The following is a 26,650-nucleotide window of genomic DNA, read 5'->3' on the forward strand; positions in this document are numbered from 1 at the left end:
AGGTAATTTATCAAGTTACATTCTTGATCTTATGAATGAAAAAAAATTATGTCGAGTATAGGTCTTCACATATTTGAAACAGAATGCATAAACTATAATCATAATTGGTCAAATTGATAAACAGCGCTATGCCAGATAAATAGGAATTATCAGGAACGGGTCCCCGACTTGGGTTCTAAACACCCCTGCCGGAAGTGCACATTTTGATCATGGCGGCAAATAAGGTTGTCAACATAATATAAATGCAATCTTCCCTTTTGTTTAAGTTATAAGAATTTGTCACTCATTGAAACAATGCTAAATATTCTTATCAACCAACATAAAACATGAAAAACAAATATTGCAATAACCATGCATAGTTTACAACTTATAAATTCAAGTTTTATTTTGTAAAAGTAAACACACAGTCACACTCAAAGGTACTTTTTATTTATCTATGGGATGGTCGACTATTCATATGCTTGAGCTTCTATAACATATAGATAGTCGATATTCACATGGATTGAAAAAGTTCCGATGAGTAATTAGCAAGTAAAATTTATGAGTCGGTATCAGTACAAATCAGGCACGTTATCGCTAAATCCTGGCTGACCTGGCCGCTTGAACTTTTGACGATCTTTTGCATTGTGGTGTCAGATATTTTGTTTTATGACGTCAAAATTTTACGGGAACCTGTGTCAGGGGTGTGGAAATGCCATGCCTGACCAGTAAATTTGAACAAACGGAAAAGTAATTATTTTTGTCTAGGTTGCCCGCGGACAAATAGAGAATAATACAACACAAAGTTCAAATCCAACAAAAAAAAACGTGTTTAGTTTAGGTACATGTTAAAGAAACAAATGATCAGCGAGTATTGTAAAATCATCCATGTTCATGACGATAAATATTACACAATACTGGAAATAGATCAATTACAAAAAATATGTATATCAATCTTTTCAATTTTAAGAATATTTATTAACTGAAATAAAAACTGTTAACTTACCTATTTTTAAATATTTATAAAACTTTGAGTAGTTTTAATCAATTTATTCACTAATTGCGACAAATTCTGTATACATTCCTGATCCTATGGCATTTAAAAAAAAAACGGATGTGGGTATGCGTAGCCCATGAACGTCAATTTTACTATACGTACCCTCATGCGGGTACGCGCAGACACTTCTATTTGAAATAAAAAATGCACTGCCTACTTTCAGTTTCACCTCAGATCAGTTGAGTAAAGCTGTACAGCTTACATTACCAAGTATGCTAACGGGTTTTAAAATTTAATTTGTTTAAATTTTAACAATAAAAATTATAGTTTGTGTTGTAGGAAGCCATTGCTATAGTTTTAGATGTTGGACCCTCCATGAATAATGCCCCACCCGGTGAAGAGACATTTTTACAGACCGCTATTGATGCCATCACAAGGATTCTGCAGAGAAAGGTTACTGAAGATTTATAAAAACACAAAGCATATTCAAATAGAAAATAACATTTTGAAGAATATCTGCAGTGAGCAAAAGCAAATTTTGATTAGGGATGATACAATTTTCATGGATATTTGATTTTATGGTTTTACCAAAGTCTGAGTACATTCTTGTTGCAAATTTATACTTCAATGAACATTTCAATTTGTGGTTTGTCTATATACATGCACAAACAAAATCAACAGCAAGTTTTATCCTATGAATAATAATAAGTTAGTGATAGGCCAATTGAAATTAATTGCTAGATTTTCATCCCCACCCGCCCCTCTAAAATTGGACCGCCCCGTGTTTTTAATTTAACAAAAATACAATTTCTGGATTTTGTTCATGTCCATTACCGGAAACCAGCAATAAGTTCGTTTCATTCAACATTTCCTGTTTCAAATTTCGTTTAAATTGTATTTCTTCAAGTAATCTAACGAAATGATTGAGTCGACATATTCTGCTGCTCTATGATGACAACATCATCTACCGAAAATAGAGATTGATAACGAGAAGGGCATGAAATATTCGAGTAACGAGTAAACTGCCTTGTCTTTTAACGCAAATTGCGGTAGTCACAAGTGAATCGAAAACCATGTTTTTTTCTTTAATTATACGATGACTTTGTGTCAGGAAATTTGGACTGTGAATGATATCCAAAGCGCAAAAATCGTAGAACAAATGGGTACAAAAAACAACTGGATTAAAGAAATTGACACAAGCACGAGTTTGTTTGATTTATGACTGTATATTGAGAAAAAAAGTCGACAAACATGCATTTTAATTCCCTTATATTTACCCATGGCTGTTGTTTTTGTTGACAAACAGCAAACACCCTCTGTAACTGTCCCAATACCCTCAATTTAGTTATTAAACAACTACTTTTTGGTTAAGGTTCATCATAAGGAATTGAAAAATATGGCCGTGTTTACACCTCAAAATTTACTATGAGTACAGACAAACTGGTACATCTAGGAAAGTTTTAAGGCATGGCAGGAACTAGATATATAAAAATTATATGAAGTCTACGTTTCAGAAAATTAAAAACTTACCGTGATTTTGATGTCCAGTTTTTTCCAGTCTGCCGAAGATAGTAAAATGAGTTTCATGTGATACGGTCCACTCAGTTAAACAGTTTAAATTACCTTTTTTTCTGTAAATGTCTATCATGTCTATTGTCCATTTAAATCAATACTACTCACAACATGTATTATACCAGAGGAGATTCTCAAACCACTTTCCCAACTTTAATAGTTTATTTTAGCACCTTCTGCAGGAACGAAACAACTGGATAGCAAAATCTAGTAAAGTTTATAATTTGCTAAAACATAAAATGCATTTAGAATTTATATATCTAGTTCCTGCCATCCCTTAAAACCTTTGCAAGTGCATAGGTTTGTCTGTACTCAGAGAAAAATTTGTGAGGTAAACACGGCCACATTTTTCAATTCCTTATAATGAACCTTAAGTTCATGTTTTTCATCATAATTACTTTCCACACTGAGTTTACATTTTATTTTGTACTCATAATACTACTTGTGTTGCTTACAACTTTACCAATACATTTTATTGATTTTATGTGGACTACAAACCATTGCTTAGAAAGCAAAACTAATTTGGTGTAGGTCTTGTCCAACTGAAGAGAGCATTTCTCTTTTCTTTGCTGTATACTATAAATAGGTTTCTAAAGCGGCAATTATCTGTATAACAGTGGTTGCTAATCAGGGATTTTTATTTAAGAGTTTAAAAAATAGTGTCAGATTCCTTATACAGCATGTATATACATTATACAAGCTTGTTTTCCACTAGCATATAACCCGCGGTATGAAGAACTTGTGACAAGGGTTTCATATGAAATAAAATTAAAAAAATAAAATTCTCCCACCCACCCCATTTTTTTCAAAAATTTGGATGAAAATCTACTAATTAATTTTAGTTGGCCATATTTCATATTTGATTAAATGAGTCATATTTGATTTTGAATATTTTAGATGTTTTCCGAGTCCAAGGATGAGGTAGCATTGATATTATTTGGGACTCCAGATACAGATAATCCTTTGGCTGATGGAGAATGTTACGAGAATATAACCATTGCCCAGCCCATGGATGTGGCCAGCTTTGAACTGTTGGAGACTGTACAGAATAACATACAGTCCACGGATGTCTCGGCTGACTGTATCCTTGTTCAGATCATGTGTTAAATGCTTTGTGTTTTGTTATTTAGGGATTGTGTGTTATGAATTGAAGCATGTCATTTCTCATCAATTCTTTCATTAGATTTGAAAAGTTGAATCTGTCATCATTTTACTCATCACTTGAAAAGAATAACGAGTCCTTTCTTGCTGGAATTTGCTGGTTCTTTTGAAATAGTTGGTAAAATGTTACTTCTTTTAGGTAACATATATCCAATTTTGAAATAGTCATGTAAATTTTGTACTTTTATACAAAATATGGACTATTTGAGTTAACTCCCTTTACTAATCTTAAATTTTAAAAAATATCTTCAGCAACATATCATTGTTTATCTTTTTATGTTCAATTTAAATATGGTTTTTAAAAGTTAATTGCTTCTAACAATTTAGTGCTCTTGGTTTTCTTTCTTTAAAAATTCTATGAAATATACTATTTTGGTACAATTTTTATTTCATAAATATTTGGTCGTCAGTTTACATGATTAAAGTTATGAGAGAAGAATGGTTGTGCACTGAAGTTAGTTTTTAACTTTTTCTACATTTTTTATCCCTTATTACCCAAGGAACATCACTTCATAAATGAATTGAACTCTTCCTTAACTTGCTTTAGTTGTGGATGCCTTAATTGTAGCATTGGACCATCTTGTCAGTTCAACACAGTAAGTAATTTAAAAAGATAAACTTTTTGCAGCCACATCTGTAAAAATGTGTACAGGTTCTATTGGACTGCATGCTGTGTAGTAGAACATTTTTGCATATTTAATAGAGATTTCAACAGTTCTGGGCTGGTATGCTTATGAGTAAGCTTGAAGAAAGTTATCAAGATGCAAAATTCAGCTCTATAAAATCAACTGACTTTCAAAGTCCACAAATAACACCAAGAAATTGATACACCATGTAATAGCAAAGAATGATTGCATGAACCTGTTGTATGTCCATGCCATTATGACTTACTGTGGATTCATTATTATTCGTTGGATACCAATTTTCGTGGATTTTGTGGGAACAGTTGATCCACGAAATTAAATGTTCAACGAATGACTAATTTTTAAAAGGCTTGTATGTAGATTTCGGCAAAACCACGAAATCAAATATCCACGAACATGTAAGTTTTCTTCATTCCATGAAAATTGATACCCACGAAAATAAATGAATCTACAGTATACAATTTGTCAACACAGCCATAAAGTTGTTGAGTACCAATAACACATATTTTACACAATTTAACTAAAGTTCCCCTATTAGACTGGTTCCCTTTCAGGGAATATTATTATTTACAGATTATTTACTGTTTATAAACAAAAGGGAGTTTCTCAGCTAATCAAATCTCATCAAAAAGTACAAAATTCTTAGGATTGAGAAACCTAAGATATTCTGTTAATTTTCCTAAGCAAGGTCAATGAGTTGGGCTTAAGGCATCATCCTTTTCTTACTCACCTCAACTGTGAAAAAAAACATTTTCAGTCAAGTCGCTTGAGATAAAAATATCAAAGATATAACTCATACTTATGTGAGAGTATTGTAATTCCTATGGGCAGCTGTTTATTACTTATGCATTTACTTTTTAGAGGAAAGAAAGGGTTCTGTATGAAGAGATTGATCCTGTTGTCTGACTTGGGTGGAGAATTTGGTGATGATCAGATAGATACTGTTGTGGCTGGAATCAAAAACTCTGGTACAGAACTTAATGTAATGTAAGTATTGGTGATATAGTACCTTAAAAGGTATTAATGAATAGGGTCATTTAGTCTTGATTTTTAATTAAATTTTGGTCTTCATATATTCCTATGAAACATTTTAAATCTATTGCTCATTTTAATTTGTGATTTCTCTCACCAAAAACCACAAAAATTGGTATCCATACATAACAATGTATCCACAATTATACATAATACTAGAACACACCCGTGATATCGCGGGTCCGTGACTGAACTAAAGTATATAACTATGCGTATGCCTTATTTAAGTATTGGTATTGTTATCTGATAAACTGAGTCATGCCAAAATAAGATGTACTTTTTATCCTGCTTTCAAAATCTTTCTGTTTGAACCCGTCGACCTGGGACCTATCAATTATTGGTAATATTATTAATTTGCAAAACGAAAGGGCCTGGAATGGAGTATTTTTTGGAAAATGACGCAGTCATTGTTCCATAACTGCCGACCTGATTTCTCTGCCTACCGCGCTTGGTTTCGTATTTACTAATTTCAATACAAACTGGAATGTGCTTGTGTTATCATTATGCATTCGTGAGCATTGTGTAGTAATCAGCCAGGAACCAGTTTACAAACTAACTGGTTTCTGTTTGTATTCCACTACAGTCGAACAAAGTGTTGTAGTTTGACAGGAACCAGTCCAGAATTTTGTAAACTACAAAACGTAATCGGTTATTATCATTCCGTTTTGGTGTTTCATACCGACTTATATGGTTTGAATAAGCTTAAGACCCTTCAAACATTAATGTGATAGGTATATTTAAGACTGTTTTACAAAAGGATGAAACTGTTTTGCTTTAAAAGTCGTACTATAGTGATATATGTTATGTACGGATTTCCACTCTCACCGGTTAATTTCTTCTTTTACACGTGCTTTTGAAACTTCCTGTTTAAACATCGCAAGTTTTAAAATTGTTTTTTGAGTGAATTAAACTTATTTTAACAATCACGAAGCATTCGGGAATCATTTCAAGCAGTTTCTTCTTCTCTTTGATGATGGAAAATAGGTTTTCTCAAGAAAATACCGCAAACGATCGCAGAGGAATTGAAACGTACAAGTCAAGTCGGCACCTGGTTAAATTGGCATCTAGTCAAATCGGCACCTATTTGACGTCAATTCGGCTTCCAATAATATTTATTATAATATTTTCTATTCAATTAATTAATAACTGTTACCAAGTACATAGTGAATATTAGGTAAACAACGAAACCAAAGTGAATATGTTGTTGTGTATAAAAGTAAACAACGAAGCTATTGTTTTAACCATTAGACAATTATTAAAATTAAATTGAAAACTATGAGTCCCTTTCAATAAATCAAACTTTCATGCCAAATAATTAGCAAATTTAAGGTGTTTTTTTTTCAGTAATGTTTAAACAGCATTAAACAAACAATCCTGTAAAAGACTCAACTGGTTAAATAATGCATAAAAATATCCAATGTCTCATGTATTAGTCCAAATAATAATGACGTCTGACAAGGCTATTTTATTTTTTTCTGGGACGCCTTCCTGAGACGTTCGTAGGAAGGCTTCCTAAGAAGGCGTCTCAGAAAAAAATTAACATAGCCTTGTGGTCATAGGAAGGTGTCCCAGAATAAAATTTAAAAAGCCTTGCCAGACGTAATAATTATTTGGACTACTCATATATATCATTAAAAATACACCAAAAAATTCATGTAGTTGAGAAAAATAAATACATACAAAATGTACATGAACATCCAAAAAAAGTGAAAGTTAGTATTAACTCTTTTTGCTTTAAAAATTTACAACTGCATTTAAGTATTGAATGCTTTTTTTTTGTAAATTCATTGAGGTGTAAAAGCGTTGACCGAAGAACTTTTTGTATGAAGCGCGTAAGCGTAAGCGCTTCATTCTTAAAATGTGCACACGGTCAACGCTTTTGCAACCCTATGAGGTTACAAAAAGAAACATTCAATACTTATAATTACTTTTTTTAGCTAGGATCATGAAAACACGAATTTCATTTCATTCATTTTCTACTTACCACCTGAGAAATATACATATGGATATTACTTTCCTTACCAGTCCAGACTTCGCAATTAAAATAAAACATCTAGATGACGGAGATACTTCCAACCGGAACTACGTCACCTACATGCTTTACTCTACCTGTACCCCAGTTTTATTTTTTGCGCCGAAGAGTTCAGACGTTAAAAAATATTTTCAAAGTTATTTAATTTATATAAGTTTAAGATATGAGAAGTGAAGGCTCGGATGCCTATGTCGAAGAAGACACTTCTTCTGTGTTAGAGGATAATACAATGGCCTCCGACAAAGTCACTTCCGCTCCCGGGAAGAAAGGTAAGAAACGTACTTCTTCTCGTAGCAAGAAAGACAATTTGTCAGACTTAGAAAGTCGTATGATGACAAGAATTGAACAACAGGACAAACAAGTCAATTCTATGACTGAAACAATGGGTAAATTATTGGATTTACTTCAAAACAAGTGTACTGACACCGGAAATGAAGTTCCAAGGTCAGAACATGAGAACCAAAATACGGTCACAGTCGAGGCATTTAGTGCTGCTCGCAGACCTCTTATCCCGTTGAATAGTGCTATTAATGAGCACCAAAATAGCGGTGATGATATTGAAACACTATCTGTTCGAATTTCGGATTCAGAACGTCAAAATAGTGGCTTTTTATTCAGTGCAGAGGGCTCTGAGAATTCTAGAAATTCTGATCATGAAGATGTCAATACTTGTGACAGTAGATCAGTTTTAGGTAAATCTGGTGAACATGACAGGTTCCAGAAATATTTAGGTAACAGAAATGAGAAATCTTGTGAAACAGAGAAGCAAGATAGTTCTGTGAGTCATACACTAGGTGACAAGTTTGGTCTAGATGCTTATACGTCGTTAAAGAATGACAAAACAGGTTTAGTGTTAGAACAAAACCAAATTGATGTTTTACGTGGTTCTTGGAGATCAGAGACTCCTCACAAAATCACTAGTTATAAGGAAAATTATAGACTGAGTTTTCCAATAGATGCAAGTTGTCAAGAATACTTTAATGTACCGACAATGGACAATACAGTAGAAAGTTTACTGATGAAAAGATATGGTCCAAAGGCTGCTTTTGGCAGAGTCCCAAGTTTATTTACCAAGAACTTAAAGTCACTTGAAAGGTTGGCTTATCAGAATCAAGTTGCGGCCCGCATGGGATTGATCACGACTTGTTATTTGCAACAAGCAAGTGGAAATTTATTGGATAATTTAACATCTGATTCACCAAATTTAGATAGTGCAATTCAGAATGTAAGAGACATATTTGCTTTGTCAACCAAAAGTTTAGATCAGACTGCGAGAACTGGTGCTTTTCACCACATGATACGTCGTCGTGCTACCATGTATGATACAGGTCTAAATGAACTAAGAGACTATGCTAACACAATTGTGACTTTACCATTAACAGCAGATGGTATATTTGGATCTCAGTTTGATACCAAAATGAAAGAGAAAACTGACAGAAATAAGCAATTAGCTGAAGTTTTACCTGATAATAGAAGAGTTACAGTTGGTTCACAGTTAGGTAAGAGAAAACCAACGGCTACAGTTACTTCAGAGTCAACATTTGTGAAGAAGCCTAAATTTGACAGTAACTTTAAGATACCAAAGAAGAACTTTGGGGAGTTCAAGTCATCTGGTAAACAGACGCAAGCTGCCAAACCATGGGTACCGGTAAGTTCTTTCTCTAATGTGAAGAAAAAGTATAGTTCCTGACGCCAAAAATCTAATGTTGTTGCTTCAGATACCAGTGGGAGGGAGGTTAAAACATTTTCTTCAGGAATGGGAATCAATAACCGACGATCAATGGGTACTGAAAACTTTACAAGAGGGTTTGAAATTAGAATTTCAAGAAACTCCTCACTTGACAGGTATAAAACACACTTCTGTCAATGCGAGGAATCTACCTATTATTTTAGCAGAGGTAGAAGATTTAATACAAAAAAATGCAATAGAGATTGTACCTCAAACAGAGATACATCAAGGTTTTTACAGTACACTTTTTCTGGTTCCAAAGAAAACAGGCGATTTAAGACCTGTGATAAACTTAAAACCTCTCAACCAGTATCTGAGGAAGCAACATTTCAAAATGGACACTTTAACAAAAGTTTTAAATCTAGTAAAACCCCAAGACTGGGCGTTGTCTCTCGATCTGAAAGATGCATATCTCCATATTCCAGTTCACAAAACACACAGAAAGTTTCTACGTTTTTGCATACAAGGCAAATGTTACCAATTTGTAGTTCTGTGTTTCGGTCCTTCTCAAGCACCTCGAGTGTTCACAAAAATAGTTACGGTAGTAGCAGCTCATCTGAGAATTCAAAACATACGCCTAGCAACTTATTTGGACGATTGGTTGCTAGTGAATGCTCAAGAGAAAATGCTAATTTCAGACAGAGAGAAAACACTCAATCTTCTGATAAAACTGGGATTTATAGTAAATCTTCAAAAATCTTCTCTTATCCCATCACAAGAGATCACTTACATAGGGGCATTGTTCAATTTCAAGAAGGAGATAGTTTCTCCAACTATGGAAAGAATTTTAAAATTAGAAATGTTAGTATATATAGTGATAAGCTTAATGAAGGGACACAATACCGCAAGAGATTATCTAATGTTGTTGGGTTTGATAGCGTCTTGCATAGAATTGATCCCCAAATGCACGCCTTTATATGAGGCCTATCCAATTACATCTACTTCATTTCTGGAAACCATCCACCAGAGATCTTACTTATCGAATTCCATTTACTCAACACCTAAAAGATTTGGTGGTTGGACAGAGCAAACACTACCTGTAAAGGGCAAATCATTACACCAGTGGTCGGCAACCCTCACAATAACAACAGATGCTTCAAAGACAGGGTTTGGGGGTCACATGAACAATCAGATTTTTCAAGGCTTTTGGTCTGTTCAAGAACAGAAACAACACATAAATCTCTTGGAATTGGAAGCTGTAATTCGAACAGTACAACATTTCCTACCACAATTACAAAATCAAAATGTGCTACTCAAATGCGACAACACAACAGTCGTTCAATATGTAAACAAACAGGGGGGCACCAAGTCCATACACCTTTGTTACAAGACATGGTGTCTAATGAGAATGGCTATTCAGAACAATCTGACATTCAGAGCAGCTCACATAGCGGGGAAATTAAACGTTCTTGCAGATCATCTGTCTCGAAACAAAATACAACCCACAGAGTGGACACTGAACAATCAGATAGTTCAATCAGTGTTTGCAATGTGGAGAGAACCAACAATAGATTTGTTTGCCTCAGTACACAATCACAAGAGACCAGTGTTTTGTGCTTGGATACCTCATCCCAGTGCTCTAGCAGTAGACGCTCTGTCGATATCATGGGAAAAAATGTGGGCATATGCATTTCCACCAATATGTCTAATTCCAAAAGTACTAAAACACATGAGTCAATTCAATTGTCGACTAATTCTGATAGCTCCAATGGCAATGTGGCCAAGAAGACATTGGTACACAGAGCTTCTTCAAAAATCAGTAGCAAGTCCAATAAAACTACCAATAAGGCAAAATCTTCTGTATCAACCAAAAACAAACATTTACCATCCAAATCCCGAAGTGTTCACGCTAACAGCCTGGCTGCTCTCCACAAAAATTTCAGAAATAAGGGATTTTCAAGAGAAACTAGAAAGCTTCTCAGAGCATCATGGAGATCTGGCACACAACAAGACTATGCTTGTAAATTCAAAAGATTTCATAGTTGGTGTAGTGAACGGGAAAAAGATCCCTATGCAGCTACTTTAGCAGAATGTGCAGATTTTTTATCTCATTTGTACACTTCAGGTTTACAATACCGTACTATAGCAGGTTATAGGTCAATGTTATCGTCTTTACTATCTCCAATAGATAATGTTCCAATTGGGCAACATCCCTATATTATTAGACTACTTAGAGGGGTTTTCAATTCTAGACCGCCTAAAGTAAATTTAGTCCCAGAATGGGATTTACAAAAAGTGTTGGACATGTTGCAAAAGTCTCCTTTTGAACCTTTATTGAAAGCTGATATTAAATGCTTAACTTATAAAGTGGTTTTTCTTACAGCAATCACAACGTTCAGGAGGTGCTCAGACTTACAAGCATTGAGGATAGGAGAGGGGTTTGTGAATGTTCAGAAGAAAGGACTTGTTTTCTTGAGACCAGGTTTATCAAAACAAGATAGACCAAATCATTATGGAACTAAAATTTTTGTGCCTTACTTTGAACACAATAAAAAATTGGATCCTAAAAGAGCCATTGCGATTTATTTGAAACGCACAGAAGAAACAAGGAAAGATGAAGGAAAACTTTTCTTGTCAACGGTTAAACCATTCAAACCGGTTACATCACAAACAATTTCTAGATGGTTAGTGAATACCATCAAAATGGCATATGTAAATACAGATTTTAAAGTTAAAGCTCACAGTACGAGAGCAATTGGACCTTCGTGGGCCTTATTCAATGGGGCTAGTATGAAGAGTATTTTAGAGTCCGCTGATTGGTCTACTGATACAACTTTCATCAAGTTTTATTTGAGAAATGTAGATGTTAAGGTTTTATCCTGATGTGTATATAACAGATTGTTTTTAAAATCAACCAAATGACTGATATATTTTAACTGTAATGTGCAGTTCGAAAAAAAAAAAAAAAAAAAAAGATAAAAAGAGTAAAGAAAAGAAGAAAAAAATAAAGACATTGTAAATATTGTATAGTGTACAGAAGAATGTTTTTAAAAATGAACAAGTGGTATAAAGTAAAGATTATACCCAGGATGAAGAGACGCAGAGCCATAGAAAATTACCCTACCACCAGAGAGGTAAGGCTTTGTAATCTATCCGTATGTATATTTCTCAGGTGGTAAGTAGAAAATGAATGAAATGAAATTCTAAATTTGTTTTCAAATTCAGATTTTATGAATGAAGTTTTCTACTTACCACCTGATAATTACCCACCCAACCTCCCCACGTAATTTTCTATAGTAGTAATAAGGTTACTGAAAAAATAGAAAAAACAAAACTGGGGTACAGGTAGAGTAAAGCATGTAGGTGACGTAGTTCCGGTTGGAAGTATCTCCGTCATCTAGATGTTTTATTTTAATTGCGAAGTCTGGACTGGTAAGGAAAGTAATATCCGTATGTATATTTCTCAGGTGGTAAGTAGAAAACTTCATTCATAAAATCTGAATTTGAAAACAAATTTAGAATTTTATAACTTTTTTATTCAATTCATCTGTGCACTTTATTGTGGGACCACGTGTTATCATGAATGAAAAGTTTTATTGAGTGATGCAATTGCTTGAGGAATAACATGTGATGTGCAGTTAGCCAATCAGAATAAAGTATTATAATGAAACATATATCAAATGTAATTATAACAAAATACATTATGTTGTAAGAGTTATCTCCCCAAACACTGTTTTTCTTGTGGCCACCTCTCCTTCGTAACCGTAAAAGATTTTATTTTACCAAATTGCTCGTTACATATTTAGGATAAGAATATTCGTTTGAACCATAGCTCTATGGGGACTCCATATGAGAGTTATTCCCCCTTTTTCATTTGATTCAAGCGATATGCATTTTCAACTGGTAAACCATAACTGATAGAGACCTAAGGTCTTCATGAGGTCATTGGTACTAAAAATGAAAATGAGGTCAATGTCAAAGGTCAAGGTCATATTATAAATTTTGATTTTGGCTTATTTTCACTTCTTTTCAAATACTGTATGACATTTTGACAAATAATTTTTCATAAATTATTAGTTGCGACATGTCCTTACTTGTATATTTTGGTTGAAAGGCTGCGCATACAATAAAAGGGAGTTTTTGTCCATCTTACATTTAAAATTACGCGTCAAGTGGTAGTACTCATTAACCAAACATATTAAAGACCTAGGATATTTTGATTCAAGGTCCATGGTTTGTGACCTTGAAATTGAGGTCAAGGTCATAGGTTAATAGGACGTCATAAAGCCATAGGAACTAACATTTTAAACTGATTTTTCATATTTCAATATAAAAATAGATCTTTTCTAGTGGAAAGACTTCAATTGTTCTGAACAATTTGTTTTTAATTTACTTCATATTTTGTGGGAGAAGGGGGTTCAGACTATGTGGTATCAGGTCTGTTTGCGCCCAATACACTTTCGCACCTCGCACGTTCACACCCAAGGTTCGTTCGCACTCTACTCATTAGCGCCCAATTTTAATTCAAATTCAAGTTGAATAATTGGAAAATCATGATTGTTGTTTTAAATTGCTTTGGTGTAAATACTGAATGTATTTATAGCTTGGTATGAGTAAAACATTGAAGATTTTAAAGGAAAAACACAAAAGATAATTGTTTTTAAGCCCTTTGATCTGAAACAACGAAACAATAAAATATAGGAACCAAAATATAGCAATCCACTATTATAACCAAAACATGATAAAATTTATTCAACACACAGAAAAAAAAAGTCAGAATCTCACTTCATTATGAAAGAGGTCAATGAAACAAAGTATAGCAATACACTAACCAAAACATGATTAAGAGTTATTCAACGCTAAATAAAACGTTGACAAAATACCACTTTATTTAGAAAGGATTATTATTATCTTTAACAATACGCTATCCAAAACATGATTAAGATTTATTCAACACAAAAAAAAAATGCTGTCTCACTTTATTTTGAGACAATGACAACAATTATACTTATAAGAAAACACTTGCTTACAGAGTTATTAAACACAAAACCAATTAAGATTAGTTGCGAACATGTAGGGTGTGAAAGTGAAAGGGGGCGAACATGAGTTGGCGCAAACGTGAATGGGCGCGAATGGACCCGGATTCAGCCTATGTACCAGTGAGAAATATAGAAGCCTTTCCACGGGATTTATTTGTACAATTCAGGTAGTCTTGACCTATTCATTTGTCTTAAAAAAAAAAACCAGCCAGTTGGCACCTTCACTTCACACACACACATATACGAATATCAATTATATGCTTACGAGACATATTGCATTGTTAAACAAATTACGGTGTGTGAAAATCAAGACTTGCATAAAAACTATCCCAATATAAGAGACAGTGGCGTCATTTTTCTTCAGAGCTTTCAGCTCTTTGATTACTCAACAGTATACAGCAATATTCTAAATACACCGTTTGGTGGTGCGCCTGTCAGATGCGGAACGTACAGATGAGGTAATATGTAACAGTTGAATATACTATTGGTACCGGTGTCGGACTCGACCCGGAACTTCTTAATTATTGGCAATATTAATTACATGGAAAACAAATGGGCATGGGGTGGTGTAATTTTTAATCAACACCATTGTACTATATTAGTTATATATCAAGTTGAATTCTTTGATTCGTCGTTTTTACATGATGACGGCTGACAAATTGGACCTCGTAATTTTAGTATTATAGAAGTGGCATAGTAACAATAAAAGGGAGATAATAAGAATTGTTTCATGTACCACCTATAAACATGATAAACATTGACAATAGTATTAAGGGAATTAATGTTTTCTGGTCTTCGCTTGCATCTAATATTCAGTCATTCTGTAATTCCATTTGTCCCTCCAGTATAACAAAAGGTGTTTTTGCTCCAAAGTAAATTCAAAAAGGGGGGAGTCCATAAAATCAAAATCAAAATCGAACGCTCAACTATACCAACCAATAGTGCAAGTTTGTGTTCTATGGGCACATTGTTTTTCTAATATTTTGAATGTCTATGTAATTAGTGGACCATCCATAGAGGAGGATGATGATGATGAAGATGCACCAGGACCATCCACAGCAAATGGTCATACTAAATATAAGACCCCACAACAAAGAGCTGGAGAGGCCATGTTGAAACACATTCTACAGGAAGTTGATGGAGAATGTTACAGCTTCAGGTATGTGTTGTAATTTGCTGTTTCAGAATCTAATGCATTCTGGGTAATATTTCCAAAAGTGACACCAAAATGTTTTGATTGGTTAAAAATGTGATAAACAATAGAAATTCAACCAATGATGTAACATTATTTTCATTTTGGTGTACGAAAAATGAGATAACCCATAGTCCTTTAGATTCTGAAAAGGCAAACTGTTATGACTTCGAACAAGCTTTGTGACCTGAACATGCATGTAATATTTGCTACTGGACCTTAAGCATCCAGCAATCTATCAATAAAAAAAAATATCTGATTAAATATGGAGCTCTGGTATGATTGCCAATGAGACTGCTATCAACTTGATTTTGGAGGAACCCTAGGTCTCTTTTATGTTGGAGAAAAGTTTAGTTTATATTCAGTTTTTAAAAATGCGTTCAAGCAGACATTTGAGTTGAAAATCTTCAGATTAGATATTAAAATATAAGGAGATTTGATATGATTGCCAATGCCACAAAGACCTCATCTATTGTATTGAAAAGTGAAGTTAACATGTTGAAGGCCATACAGTGACCTATAGTTCCTTATATCCACATACTTTGGTCTGTTATGGAGAGTTGTCTTATGGGTAACCATATCACATTTAAAATGTTTAAACCTGTCTTCCATCTTAAATTCAAATGTTTCTGAATGTTTTCATGCCAATATTTGCTTGTGTCTGAACTTATGAACTTTATTTATGAAAATAAAAAAATGTGATATGGTTAATACTAATGATACAGCTATCCACAATAAACCAAATGGTGTGGATGTTATCATGTATATTGTGTGAATGCATTTTGAAACAGCAGTTGTTCCCCTTAGACTCGATATTGTTTGAACTGATTTGAAAATCTAAACTAGAACTAATATAAAAATTTACAAGCCATATTTAGATACATAAAACTCGAAAAGTAATTTACAGCACCCAATATTATTTTGTTTGTTGGACTTTGATGGAAAGATATCACAAATAGCACTTACATACCACATCTTTATATGTTTATCTGTATACATGTATATATCACTAAATCCTTGCTGAGAACATTAACTTAACCTTGTCAGCACTGAGTTGTATTTTAGAATCTCGGCTTAAGGATAACATTTGGTCACATCAACTATAAATCTTTATCCATATTGCATGCTTTCGGTTATTTCCTGACCATGCATACTTGAAGGTTTTTTTAAGATATTTCAGTGAGGCCTTATTGATGCATTGCCAGCTTTTGATTTTTTTTAGACCAAACAGCTTAAGATATTTAAATTAATATAAAAAAGAAGATGTGGTATGATTGCCAATGAGACAACTCTCCACAAGAGACCAAAATGACACAGAAATTAACAACTATAGATCACCATAGCGCCTTCAACAATGAGCAAAGCCCATACCGCATAGTCCGCTATAAAAGACACAAATGACGATGTAAAACAATTCAATCGAAAAAAACTTACAGCCTTATTTATGTACAAAAAATTAACGAAAAACACTATATCAAATATGTAACACATAAACAACAAATACTTAAGATATTTTAGTGAAACCTTGTTGACAATATTTCTATATTTTTCAGTGAAGCCTTGTTTATGGTATTTCTGTATTTTTTCAGTGAAGCGTTGCCAGCTCTGAGTTATTTCCAGACCAGACAGATCAGACAAACAGCCTGGAAATGTCAGCTAGAAATCACATCAAACTTAAAAATCCCTGTCTGTTCATATGTCAAGGTATGTTACAAGTGTAGCCTGGAAATGTCAGCTAGAAATCACATCAAACTTAAAGATCCCTGTCTGTTCTTATGTCAAGGTACGATGAATGTGAAATCAAAAGGCTTACTTGAAAAATACAGATTTTTTGCATGCTATAACCATGATAACACGCTTTAATACCCGATAGAAATCCTTCTGTTTTAACATACATGTGTGAAGGGGTTTATATATACAACAGTTTGTCAATAGAGAGTTGCACAATGCTATGCTTTAACTAGACATGTATGAAATCTTTGCAAGTAGTAACATCAAACACATATAGATTTAAATTCATTTATTCACAGTTGATAAATATATATAAATAAATATAACAATTAATTTTTTTCAATATTTTTTTCAAAGATAACTGAATTTCAGTCAATTGTTTAACCAAATTAGAAAATACATTCTATTAAAAAAGATTTGATCTACAAAATTATTTCACAAAATACAGATTTAAATATAAAACATTTGTAAATTAGGCTTCTCAATTTGCATCTACCCTGCTCATGAATGATTAATGAACAATCTGAATAAGTGAATGACTCCTCCTCACTGTCTTATTAGCTATAGTTAACTACACTAGATAAAGCTTACAAAGGGTCAGGATATACAATGATATACTGTGGATTCAGAAATATTTTAGGGATACAAACATTTTTGGGTACAGATGAACCACAAATTTAAATGTTCACTAAAACATTGTAAATTACAAATTTGCCATAGACTTGTATGCAGACTTTTGTAATACCACCTAATTAAATGTCAATGAAATAACAATGTTTTCTTTCTTAATAAATAATAAATAATAATGATTTATTTTATTATAGTGTCACATATTTGATCAGACATATATATACACAATAACATAAACAACACAAAATAAAATGACCAAATATCCAGCCTTATGTAGACTTATGAGACACTTATGTACAAACATTTCTAAAATTCAAAGGTTAAAAACAAATCACTAAACAAGTCATTTTAGTCTATATGTATAAAATTTAAATACTAAAAAAGATTATCATCACACTGAGCTATAAAAATAAGAAATAGAAATATCAATTATCACAGTTAAACTCATAAAAAAAGTAAAAAGGTTTTCAAAAAGAATAAATTATTTGAGTTAAAATCATTGGTTATAAATATAAATAGAAAAACATTAAATCTTATTGTTTAATAAATTCTCATGTGCTAAATAGTTTTCGCCTCTGAAAAGATTTAAAAATTGCATATGACAAAGAAGTTTGTATATCTTCACAAGACATTATTTCAATAAATTTATTGTCCATATCAAGAGTATCAAACCCATCAATTAAAGTTCTAGCTTTTTCAAACAATTCAAACCTAATATCGTCATATAATGGGCAAAACAACAAAAAATGTTTTTCACTTTCAACATCGTTCATATTACATAATCGGCACAGTCTTTCATCTACTGGTGTTCGCGGTCTGGCATATCGTCCTGTCTCGATCGCCAACGGCAGAGACCCGCTACGGAACAGGGAAACAGTTCGACGCACATTTTTTGGGAGTTGTAGCTTAAGGTATCGTTCAGTTTTAACGTTTGTTTTATATAAACGGTATGTCCTTAATTTATTTCCGTTCACATTGTTCGAATCGTCAAACAACTCTTGTTGGAATTCGTCGTTATCAACAACATCAAAGCGTTCCTTTATTGTTCGCATAACAGTTTTTGTAGAAATTAATGTATCATTAAGAATAGCAGTGGCATCAACGGTTTCAGCAAAACTTTTTACTTTAACGTACCATCCTTTACGTCGATTTTTAGTCCACTCGGTAATCTTTCGAGTTAAACGCGTATCATCAGATCGCAATATCCGACTTAATAATCGTATACATGCAGTTCTTTGTTTCGTAAAACACGAGGTCCAACCCATATCTCCTCGAATCGCAGTATTTGCCGTGTATCTTCCAACAGACATGAAAAATTTAGCTGCTTTGTTCTGAATAGAGTTTATTACTGAATGCGCTTTTGTGCCCCATATTCCCGAACTATAAAATAGCACTGGTTCAACCATAGAAGAATACAACTTGGAATAAACAGAGTGTGTCATTCCACCTGCGCTTATAAATTTGCCATACAACGCACCAAGTGCTCTGCTCGCTGATTTTGATAGTTCTCGTACGGCTTTGTCAAACGTTAAATGTTCATCTAACCACATGCCTAAATATTTATATGATGTAGCATATGTAATGTTTTGTCTGGAACAAGTAAAGTTAAAGGTACTACGAACGATAGAGGGATTTCGGAAATGCACTACGTTACTCTTGGACGGATTAACATCAAGCTTCCACTGACTACACCAATCGGAGACAACATCTAACATCTTTTGCAAACTATCTTCATCGGGTGCAATAAGCTCTATATCATCGGCGTAAAGAAGGATACTTAAAAGATCATCTCCTATTCGAATGCCGCACTGTAGATTGTTAATGCGTTCGGACAAATCATTAATATAGATCGCGAACATTGCAGGTGATAACAAACACCCTTGTTTCACACCACAGTCAACATCAAACCATGGAGTGTATCTATCATTCACGCGGACTGTACATTTGACATTCTCGTAAAGTGACTGTATAGCGGAAAGAAATTTTCCGTGAATACCTGCACGTCGGAGTTTATACCACAACAGGCTTCTAGATACTGAATCAAACGCCTTCCTCATATCTATAAAACTAACGAATGTAGACTGTTTCGATATCTTTCTGTTTGATATAACTGAAGTAAGGCTATATATATGCTCTTCACAACTGCGTTTTGGACGAAAGCCATTTTGTTCCTCACACAATATATCGTTGTCCTCTAACTGCTTACATAAACGTGAATTCAAGACACTACAGTAGATTTTGCTCGGTACGGATGTAATCGTGATTCCCCTGTAGTTTGTTGGGAGGCGTTTATCGTTTGTTCCCGGTTTTAATATGGGATTTACAACTCCAGATGTCCACTGTTCAGGCACTTTACCCAGTTCAAAACAACCGTTGCATATGACATGCAGTAAGTCAATCGCACTTTCATTCTTTAGCACCTCTGATGGAATTTCATCATATCCAGCTGCTTTACGTAATTTCGTATGTTTAACGGCTTTGACTATTTCATCACGGGTTATGTTATTGTTAAGATCAGGTAAATCATTTATGTTTTCCTCATTGACTAAATTTTCGAGATCGTCACTGTTATCATTTCTTGCGTACAATGTTTCAAAATCGGACGTGAATAAAATTTTCTATTTTCGTAATTGTGTCTCGAACCATTTGTTGCACACTTTCGTCTGTAAGAAAATCATTTGGAACGTTTTTGGTATTGGGTTTGATCCTTTTACTGACTTTACAATCGTAATTTTCACTATTTTGTTTCATAACACATTTAAGATCACATAGTAGGATGGAATGATATGGGATACTTTCGGGGTGATAATTCACAGAATCAATTACATCTGACATTTGTTACACTTTAAAATCTAAAATACGGTTTAATTGCTCATACGGCACACAAATATAATCCACAACAGACTTTCCGGCTGGTGATATATATGTATAATCGTTAACGCCTAATCGACCGTTTAGCATAGCAAAATTGACATCTGATAAAAAATCGCTAAAAAGATCTCCGTTATGGTTTTCGATAGAATCAATAACCGATCGAGGTATAACATCGTCAATGCCTTCAATATAATCCGTGTTAAACCCACATCTAGCATTAAAATCACCACAAATAATCGTATTTCCTTTCAATTGATTACAGTAAACTTGGTGTAAAAGATTTTCAAAGAATTTTTCTTGATCATTCCGCCGTGTCGATACACTTGGTGGCAAATAGCATATTCCAAGAGAAAAAATAAGATTACTATATTTACAATTAAAATATATCCACAATATTCCTTCAACACTTTTATCTATTATTTCAATATCAAATGAGTTAAACAACTCGGAACGAATAAAAGCACCAACTCCACCAGATCCTCGTACTGCGTTTTTATGCAAATTCGTACGGTTATGACCTATCCATTTATATCCTGGGACACTAAGTTGCTCTTCCTCTCGTAGAAACGATTCACAAATCGCAAGAATATCACAATTAGAGTGTTCGAGAACTAACTTTCTGAACGTCGAATTGTCGTTTCTGCGCATTGACCATCCTCGACAGTTCCACACACCTAATCTATGAAATTGGGTACCCAGCAAATAAAAAATTTATCCACAGTTCCTAGAAATGTTAACAAATGTAGCATTACAAAACTCATGCTATCAGTATTTCTAATATTTATTCACACTAAATGGGGGAAAAAATTGATAATGGATCCACAAAAATTTCTCAAAACTAAATACTACCCAACTGAAAATGTATTCACCTAATATCTAATTAGGGAAAGTATATGATTTTTAACTGGATTTCTGAAGGAAAAATCATTTATTGAATTGGTGATGTATGGTGGGCGAGCGGCTGCCAAGCAGTGTCCATGATTTTACGCATGAACTGTTCAACCAATGCTTTTCAAATTTTTATTTATTGTTACTGCTGACAAAATGGAGGTCTATTTGGGCTATTATAACTTAACCATTCATGGGGTAACGATTTTTTTAAAATTGATAAAAATGGTCATTCCAGACGTGTCCTTCCTGTAACTCATGAACCTGATAAAGCTTTTCAAATTTTAATATGTTGTTACGTATGTTATATGTTGTTAGTGATGAAGTTCAAAATTGACCATTTCCACTTTCAACGATCTGGAGTTATGGTTCTTGAAAGATTGAAAAATTGTCTTTCCAGTCGTGCCAATGCTTTACATGAACATTTCAATCAAAGCTTTTCAAATTTGAATATGTTGATACTAATAACAAAATGGAGTTCAAGTTCAATATGGACAATTTTCACTTTCACCAATTGATGACAAATGACCAAAAAAGTGCTGTTTGTAAGAAATTAAGGGTCCATTACTTTGTGATAAAGTATTTCTTTTAAAAACTATTTAAGATGAGGTTTGAATATAAATTTATAAATTTTGCACAAGAAAAATTAAAAATAAGATATGTTTCTTGATAGAATGTCACAATATAACAAAATTAGATTAAGATTTAAAATCAATGATATTATTTCAAATAATTTCTGTGATTTCCCTACCTTTTGTCAAATGGGACCTGTGTCCAAGGCAATTGGGGAAAATGTGATGTCTAACATGTGAATTGGGGAGAAAATAAATCATAGTTTTCATCATAGTTTAATGTGATTATTTATTAAAATTCCAATTTTCTATTATGATCAAATTTTAACATTTCATTGTTTTTTCTTTGGTGCATTTTGATATATATCATCAGGGTTTTTCATACGAATGATAAATCTTTATCAAATTAGGAATTTTCAGTGTTCATTTGTGAAAAAAATAGGGTTTTCCTAATAAGGAATGGGGGCTATATTTAGACCCAAACTAAAGGCAGGAAAATCTCTAAATTTGAATGAAAATTTTACCAAAATGTGTAATCCTACGTCTGAAAAAAAAACTAAAATCCCTTTGTATGTATATTGAAGAAGCTCTTGATTTGAGAGACCACCGTATAGTGAATTAATATGAGTTTAGAATGTAATTGTATTCATAGAATTTACTTATGACTTGTTGTTACATACATCTATATTTCATTTGTATGTTGTTTTAATTTTATTATTATTAGGATCATGTCTCTGTTGTCCTCTTTACCATGTTTACAATAAATATTGAATGGATTTGCATTGAAATATGGAGAGAATATCATAAAATGAGGAAAAACAGAACACCATAATCAGATGAAAAAAGACTGTTGTCTTTCCTATGGTCGGGTTGCTGTCTCTTTGACACATTCCCCATTTCCATTTTCAATTTTAAACTATAGTTAAAAAAATATATTTACACACATAATTAAAAAGGGCCATGATTTATAAATGTTGCATGAACAAAATTTTATGTTGAAAGATCTAGAAAAGGATTCTTAACCCTTAACAAATGATTTTGATAGTGTAAAAATACAAATAGGGGACACTTAGAAGATATGTACTCACAAGTACATTCTAAAAGAAACCCACAAATTCATCATATAATTTTAAGAGTAAATATTTCTTGGGGTATCTTATTTTGATGCATACCAATTTTCTTTAGTGAGGAAAGGTTGTATTTTCCTAGGCTTAAAAATCAATCAAATTAGAGATCATGCATGACAGAAGTTAATTCCTGTATAAAATGGTTGATGATTACATAGGATTGCTCTTAAATTTAAAAGTATTTTGACTGATTTAAGGTAGATTCACTGTATATCACCATCTTGAATGATCATAAGCTGTCTAAGTCTTTGCCTAAACCTGCAAATGTTGAGACAGTTAGCAATTTATGTATTGATCAGAGTGTTTATTTGTATAAGGAAAATGTTTAAAGAAATACCATATATTTGTGTTTTAAGAAATTTTTTTCAAGTTAACCATTTAAGGGGAGATAATTTTCATAGTAAAAAAGTTTTGTACTGGAATGACATCATGTACTTGTTTATCAAAAAAAAAAAAATTTTAAATAATTTTATAAAACTATCTTCTCATAGATTTTTTTTTTTTTTTTTTATGAATAAAGTTTTTTTTATGAACAATCTTTGCAAATTTGTGCAATTTTGCTCAACTTGTAGCTTGAAAAATTGCATGGCTACCCATACTTTTATTAAATGTTTGAAAAAAGCATTGTGAAATCTTCATTTCGACAAAGAAAATTCTATCTTAGGAAATATATACTGGTGATCTGCCTTAACACATAATTACATTTTTCTAACATCAATTTCTAATGTCAAAAAAATTGGATCATGATCAAGGATGATTTTACAATACTCCTCGAAAACCTCTGGAAAAAGTTCTGTTATTTCATGAACAACATCGACAGCTTGTATTTCATTGACAACGATTGTGGAAGAGACTATGATCTGGTCGTAGATGTTAACACGATTTACTGTTGGTATATATGAAATTAAATATAAATCATTATTACTAGGTGTTGGAGGGAACATGTATGGTTGAAAGGACATTGCAGGTTCATACTGTGATGAAAAAGACATCATGCTTGATCCAAAGGGCAATGCAGACCAATACAGTAATGGATTAGGCATATTTAGACTACCTACTGGCAAAAACTTCAATATTTGTTCTGTCTTGCCATTTTGAATCAGTGTTTGCAGAGTATCACTATCGAACTCTACATTGAAATCACCACCTAAAATAAGTGGTATATCAGGGATACTTATCAGATAATTGAGAAGTAGTATCAAAAAGTCTTTAAGAATCTCTAGTTTCTTGTTTCCAGTTTTTCCTGTGTAATGACCGTGATAGGACACACAGAGAAAATCGCCATAAGGTCCTTTTGACTTTAATATCAAAGCATGGAATCTGCCTTTCAACTCACTATCTCTAGATATGATGTTTTGGTATACAAGATTGTCATACAGTTTTTCAAGATCAGACTTTGGCATTTCTATTGTCCAGTCTACAGCATTGTAAAGTATTCCTGCTTCTTCATTATAAACATATCTATATTCAAGGACTCCATCATTACATTCATTGCAGACCGTGTTATAGAATATCTTCTTTCCTTCCTGAGCAAGAATTAAGTCTGGTTTATTGGATTTTATAATGTTAACAGCTACTTTTTTTTGTTTTTCACCTGGCTGTAATCCTTGTGGTTTATGGTTATTTCCACCAACGTTTGTTACTAGAACCTTCATTTTGACTTAATTTTGTCAAGTAATCATAGTTATATGGTGTATCTGAAATTGAATAAAAATGTGCTGAGTCTGTTATTCAGTGGTTGTCATTTGTTGCTGTGTTGCATATTTGTTTCTTTTTTTTTGTAAATAAATAACTAGGCCATTAGTTTTCTTGCTTAAATTGTTTTACATTTGTGATTTTGGGGCAGTTTATAGATGACTGCAGTGTGGGCTTTGCTCATTGTTGAAGATCGTAGGGTGACCTATAGCTGTTAACTTCTGTATATTTGGTCTCTTGTGGAGACTTGTCTTATTGGCAATAATACCAATCTTCTTTTTTATATGATGATAATTAAAGCTCTGCAACTTAATATTTGTCTTGCCAGGTACAAATTTTGATGAAAGTGAGATGTAGGGATTTCTTTTCTGATGACAACTACGGCTCTGGCCCCAACAATTGTTAAGTTTTCAGCTTTTGATTTGAACTGCTTGTAATCATGGTAATAGATCATTTTATTTTATATAAAATTCCATTGATATCAGTACATACCAGTTTGAGTACGACTTTTAGGCCCTCCCCTGTTGGTCCAGAGATTAACAAGCACAGACACATTATATTTGTTTTTTTGACAAAAACTATGTTTGGTGGAGCACTTTTGCATCCATCTGCAATCTTTTTGAAAACGAACTGTGCTCCATAGAATTAGAAAAAGAATGAAAGGATGCAACATTTGTTAAAAAAAAAATAATCAACTTGTTGAAGACAGTAAAAAATGGTAATTAGCCATTAGTGTTACTAGACCAAATCAAGAGCCACAAGAGCTCTGCATTTTTTGTTGTCTTGCCTTTTTTCTCTTAAACCTAATGTGTTTCATCAAATTTATAGAAACATAGTAGATATGGGTTTCACAGCAAAATCAAAGGAGAGACAGAGACACATAGATATTGGATTTAAGGAAATAATTATACATATAAATGTCAAAATGTAGGTTTTAATCACAAGCTTTTGGGGCAATACCGTAAGAGTTCTGTAAACAGTTTTTTTTATAAATAATGTGGGTCATTCCTTAACTAAAAATAGCCATGGAGGAATACCCTTTTCTATTTATACAGTTTGTAAAAAAGGTATTTTGTTTTCTGAATTTCATAATTAGTAAACAATTAATTTATCAGGTTGAATCAACATAATGATTTTTAAGATTGATAATTATAAACAATGTATATATGCTTGTTTTGAAGGGAAACAACTCTGTAAACTTCCTGATTTTTTTGTGAAAATGACAAAACATAGGTCATTCCGGAGTTGATAAAGGTACCCTAAAGTGATTATTTATATAGATTATGGAGGGAACCACAATAAATAGATTAATTATATATATTTATACAATTGCTCTGTTGTGTAAAGGAAATTTTATGAAGATTGGTCAAGACAACTAGAACAAAGAATAAAATAAGCTGAAGATACAATTATGATCATTTGCCTAAAATTGTATGATTTTATATGTCTTATAACACTTCTTAAAATTGATAAGTAATTAAACAAATAAGTCTTTCTTTGTCTTATTTGTATTATCCAAATGAAAAGAAAACATTTTTTTACTCACATTGTAACCTCTTCTCAGTTCTTTAGCTCTGATTACTTTTCATGTTTCTTTTGGAACATTGAAATATATATATATATGTATTCATAAATTGTGCAATAAGTTACGAAAAGTTTATTGATAGATACATGATCACAAATCTTTCAAATTTTCTACTGGAGTGTTAAAACTTCATTGATTTTCATATGAGGGCCTGACACAGTTCAATGCTACCTTTTATAGCAATAAAAACATAGTTTCATATTTCATATTTACTTTTGAATATTACCATGA

The 26,650-nt window shown here is 32.9% G+C and overlaps 2 protein-coding genes across 2 annotated transcripts in view; both read left to right on the forward strand.

Moving 5' to 3' along the window:
• Positions 1-164: 164 nt before the first annotated feature.
• LOC134690696 (X-ray repair cross-complementing protein 5-like) overlaps positions 165-26,650 on the forward strand; it is a 66,796-nt gene continuing 40,310 nt past the window's right edge. The window contains exons 1-7 of the mRNA XM_063550707.1: positions 165-224; positions 1,316-1,429; positions 3,446-3,629; positions 4,257-4,305; positions 5,215-5,340; positions 15,129-15,284; positions 16,907-17,021. Of these exons, the coding sequence (XP_063406777.1) occupies positions 210-224; positions 1,316-1,429; positions 3,446-3,629; positions 4,257-4,305; positions 5,215-5,340; positions 15,129-15,284; positions 16,907-17,021 (759 nt within the window). The 5' untranslated portion in view covers positions 165-209. The remainder of the gene's footprint in view (positions 225-1,315; positions 1,430-3,445; positions 3,630-4,256; positions 4,306-5,214; positions 5,341-15,128; positions 15,285-16,906; positions 17,022-26,650) is intronic.
• LOC134690701 (uncharacterized) lies at positions 8,538-11,995 on the forward strand. The gene is made up of 2 exons (XM_063550722.1): positions 8,538-9,059; positions 11,470-11,995. Exons 1-2 carry the CDS (start codon positions 8,544-8,546, stop codon positions 11,509-11,511), a joined length of 558 nt encoding a protein of 185 aa, XP_063406792.1. The 5' UTR covers positions 8,538-8,543; the 3' UTR covers positions 11,512-11,995.

This window comes from Mytilus trossulus, chromosome 11 (genome assembly GCF_036588685.1).
Source record: "Mytilus trossulus isolate FHL-02 chromosome 11, PNRI_Mtr1.1.1.hap1, whole genome shotgun sequence".
Classification (NCBI taxonomy): Eukaryota; Metazoa; Mollusca; class Bivalvia; order Mytilida; family Mytilidae; genus Mytilus; species Mytilus trossulus.